Source organism: Arachis ipaensis, chromosome B07 (assembly GCF_000816755.2).
Source record: "Arachis ipaensis cultivar K30076 chromosome B07, Araip1.1, whole genome shotgun sequence".
NCBI classification, from domain to species: domain Eukaryota; kingdom Viridiplantae; phylum Streptophyta; class Magnoliopsida; order Fabales; family Fabaceae; genus Arachis; species Arachis ipaensis.
In genome coordinates, this window is record NC_029791.2 from 26,790,154 (window position 1) to 26,795,001 (window position 4,848).

Genomic DNA, 4,848 nt, shown 5'->3' on the forward strand with positions numbered 1-4,848 from the left:
TTTACCCAATTTTTTTTTAGAAGACTGAAATATACCGCGTCCTCAGACAAGAAAAACGGAACTTAATCCTTTAAAAATCGAAGTATATATTATATTGGATAAAGTTATCACACAAAAACACAAATATATAATAACTAATTGAGGAGTGCTACATATATAAGTTATTTTTATTTATAAATTTTACAAATTGGGTCTAACACATGCGTTACTGAACCATTTTTGCGTGTTTCATCTTCGTTTCCTTTTTTACGAAGAAGAAGAAGAAGAAGAACAGAAAAAGAAGAAAAAGAAAAAGAGGCACAAAAAAACGTGAAAACGGCGTGAATATACATGACTTGTATGATTTGTAAGGAAAAGCGTTCTCTCTTTGCCTTCGATCTCCTTCTGTTTTTTTTTTTTTCATGATTTCTGAAATCAAGTTTTGAAATTGTTTTGAAGATGATGGAACTTCAGAAATACACCCGAACGATTACAAAAATTCACCCAAACGGTTACAGAAATATATCCAAAGGATTACAGAAATACACCCAAACAGTTACAGAAATAAACCAAACGATTACAGAAATACACCCAAATGATTACAAAAATACACCCAAAGGATTTAAGAAATACACCCAAAGGATTTAAGAAATACACCCAATATAGGGGGAGACAGTATATTTCTTCTTGAAATCTTTTAATGTTTTGCTGGTTAAGGATTAGGCACATGACAGAGACAATCTAAAAAAAATCTAGAAGAACAGTAAAATAGTACCTTGAATAATGTTTCTTCGTTTTTTCTGGTGATTTTGATGAAGGAGAAAGAGAAAATGAAAAGAGAAGAAGAAATTTCAATAAAAAAAGAGGGAGAAAGAGGTGGTGTTGATGACGATGATAATGAGAGAGAAAAATTACGAAAAAGAAAAAAAAGAGACACGGAAGAAGAAGAAGAAGAGGAAGCACGGAGAAAGAAGAAGAAGAAAAAGAGGCATTAAAAAAAATATAAAACGACGTGAATATAAATGACTTATATAATTTGTATTGAAAATCACTTATATGCGAAGAATTAATCTAACTAATTTATTAACGAATTTATTGTTCATACAGTCATTTAGCATTTTTTTTTAATTCTATATATACGATACCCAATTGATAGGCTAGAAAGAAATATCAATTCCTCCTTATCCTTTTTTTTCTGTATAAAACCTAAAAAAGATGATACCAACCAGCCAAAAGAACCAAACCAATAATAATACTAATCAAAGGTTATTAAAATAATAAAAAATAATTACTATTTGTGTTTTATTTTATATAGTGGTGGGAAACTCAAATAGTATGCATATATACGAATTATAGGTTTTTAATTTTATTGTTGCTAACGTAGCAAAAAATAATAAGAGAGTTTCAATTATAAACTGCTTTATTAGGGAAGTACCTGTTAAAATCGTCAATTTCAGAGTTTATTGTTTTTTCGAACAGGCTCATCAAGAAATCCACCTCCACCTGCAGCACCACAAACAAAGTCTGAGTAAACCAATAACGAAAAATAACATACGAGGAAAGCTAAATTGACGTATTAAACTACTCTTCCACCTTAGTCCATGACAATAATAAAAACGTTTCACGGCCCACAAATTCAGCCCAACAGAATACACAAATTAAATTATAATTTAGTTTTTATCTTATCTTATAGTTATCTCTATCTTTATCTATATCTTATCTTTATCTAATTTTATCTTTCATAGGCCAATACTCTATATATACTTAGTTTTACCTTTATAGTTTACAATTCATTCAATCAACAATCAATAAAATTTTTTCATCTTTTTCTTTCATAATTCTTTTATTTTTCTATTCTTTCACAATTTTATTATGGTATCAGAGCTCCTCTTAGCATTATTCATCAACGTAGTTGTGTTGAAACTCCTCAACAAAATGGAAGGGTAGAACGCAAGCATCAACATATTTTGAATATAGCTCGTGCTCTTATGTTTCAATCTAATTTACCATCATCTTTTTGGTCTTATGCTGTTAGACATGCTGTTTATTTACTTAATAGAGTTCCATCATCCGCAATTAATTTTAAAACACCATTTGAGATTTTATTCAATCTTCCACCAAATTATCATGACATTAAAGTTTTTGGATGCTTATGTTTTGTTTCTACCCAAATGGCAAATAGATCAAAATTTGATCCAAGAGCCAAAAAGGTTGTATTTATTGGCTTTCAATCTGGTTTTAAAGGGTATATTGTTTATGTTTTAGAAGATAAAAGAATTGAGATTTCTAGAAACGTAATTTTTTATGAAAAGATCTTGCCCTTAGTCACAAAAAATGTCCAATTCCAGACACTTAGCCCAACATTGCCAAACACACCTTCTCAAAAAACAAGATTCAGTTAGTCTTCCAGTTGAACCCTCACCTATACCCATTGACCCAATTCCACCTAGTTCTTTATTTTCTCCAACAACCTCTCCTTCTTCCTCACTATCAGCCTCTATGAAGCATTGGCCTATACATCAGTTGGATGTCAATAATGCTTTCTTACATGGGGATCTTTCTGAGGATGTTTATATGACTCTGCCACCCGGATTTATATCTCCTCAACCGAATCAATGCTGTAAGCTACTAAAGTCACTGTATGGTCTACGACAATCTAGTCGTATGTGGTATGACAAACTTTCTCATCTTTTGCTATCTCATGGATATCAGCAGACCTCATCTGATTATAGTTTATTTGTCAAATTCATTGGTGATCAAATTTTTATCCTTTTAGTCTATGTTGACGACATTGTTCTCACTGGTAATTCTATTTCTGAACTTGCTGCCATCAAGTCTATTTTACACCAACACTTCCGAATTAAAGACTTGGGCCCATTAAAATATTTTTTGGGTATTGAAGTTGCTCAATCAGAGAAGGGAATTTGCTTATCTCGGAGAAAATATTGTCTTGATCTTTTGGAGAAACTTCTCCCAATTTCCTCTTCTGGGCAACTAGCTGACATCTTCACCAAGCCTTTGTCTCCTCAACCCTTCCATCTTAATCTGAATAAGCTTAGTGTTCTTGACATCTTTCATCCTCCAGCTCGCGGGGGCGTATTAAACCACTCTTCCACCTTAGCCCATGACAACAATAAAGACGTCTGAAGACCATTTTTGTTAAAAAGAAAAAGAGTACTTTATTTAACTCCTTACAATATTATTTTAAGACAATACAAATTTGTATTAAAGAATAATAGAAATTAATTTTATTGGATTTTATTTATAATATATGAGATTATAAACGAATATTTTAAAATTTATAATTATAATCAAAAGCTCACTACTTTTTAGTTGCAATGACTTTATCAATTTGACTTTAAATATCATATATTAAATAATATAAACCCTGATTTCAGACCCATTTTCATAATTATATATTTATATCACTTGAAAATATACTCTTTTTTTTCATAATTATGAAACACACTTTGGTAATTTTTTTTAAAATAGACTTATAAATTTTTCAAAAATGTAATTGATATTTTTTTAGGACTTTTAAATAACTACTTGTCTTGCTAGAGGGGTCACGCCTACATTTTTCATATATATATATGTGGTAAAAATTTAGTCCAGTCAGTAAAAAAATAGAAAAGAAAAAAACGATTACTTGAGACGAAGGACAACTTACAGATGGTAGTTATATTTGTCAGTTAAGTATTAGTTGGTTTATTTAAGCTTCATTAGCGCCATGAATGAAAATGCGAAACTGACCTTAGGGCGAATCCAGTTATCAGTAGAAAACGCAAAAACCGTCAGGACCTTAATCCCCCAACTAGCACACAGCCTCACCATCTCCTTCAGCGCCTCCGCCCCAGCCTGGTGCCCCGCCGACGGCATCAGGTTCCTCATCTTCGCCCACCGCCCATTCCCGTCCATTATCACTGCCACGTGCCTCGGCAATGGCTCCGCGTTCAGCTCCTCCGGAAACGGATGCGTCACCGTATCTTTCGAATCCCCGACTGAGTTCCCGTTTTTTTGAAGCGCCACATTCGTAACGGTTAGAAACCGGTTTGTTTGACTATGGGAATAAGAGGAATAAGAATGGGCACAGAGAGAAGAATTACAAATGTTGTTATAATTGGATTTTGGAGGTGGAGTTATCAGTGTGTTCTCGATCGGGATAGGGAGTCTTAATGAGAACATTTTTGAATTTTGAGAATTATGAATCCGGAATAGGGATAAGGTTATCCCGGTTTGGGATAAGTTCTGGCGCTGAAAATGCAAGGTTAGTTTTTTGTGTGAGAGAAAGTACAGAGAGGGGCTTCATTTATAAAGTGATATTAGAAAAGAGCTTAGAAGTGTCTGTGGAAATGAAAGGGGTTTAGTTTGGTTGTGTTGATAATTAGAAGGTTCGCTTTCAAAAGCTGCCGTATTGGAGCATAATGGCATTCAAGTTGCGGAGAGAATGAATGGTGCATATTGGGGTACGACGGAACACTTGGCGTTTAGTAATGTGATGTGCTGAGTGATGGTTATGGTTATGTACTTATGTAGTATATGTTTGTATCATTCTTTTCGTGCCGAGGATCAGGTAATGATTTTTTTTTTACGTACTTGTTAGGCTTATATTTTTTATTTTAGAAAAAAAAATACTTATTTTTTCAGAATTAGTAGTCATTTGATGATTTTGACCGTGAGATATTTTTGCTAATTTGTATTTCAAGGAAGATTATTTTTTCTTTTCGCAAAGAAAAATGTGAATTTTAATTTTTTAATTTATGTTTTATTAAATAAATATTTGATGAAAATTATATTTATAAATAATAAATTTAATAAAAAATTTTTTTTGAATTAATTCGATAAATGATTTGCCTCGGTTGCATATGA

General features: G+C 32.2%; 1 protein-coding gene across 3 annotated transcripts in view; it reads right to left on the reverse strand.

Annotated features, from left to right (window-relative positions):
- The window catches only part of LOC107609300 (dehydrodolichyl diphosphate synthase 2), a 19,896-nt gene that overhangs the window by 10,368 nt on the left and 4,680 nt on the right, over nt 1–4,848 (reverse strand). For 2 of the 3 annotated variants that reach the window (XM_021107526.1, XM_016311194.2), the window contains exon 3: nt 1,415–1,482. In XM_021107526.1, coding sequence (XP_020963185.1) covers nt 1,415–1,482 — 68 coding nt within the window. Of the gene's footprint in view, nt 1–1,414; nt 1,483–3,732; nt 4,312–4,848 lie in introns of those variants that run through there. The other variant, XM_016311195.2, reaches the window with a different exon arrangement.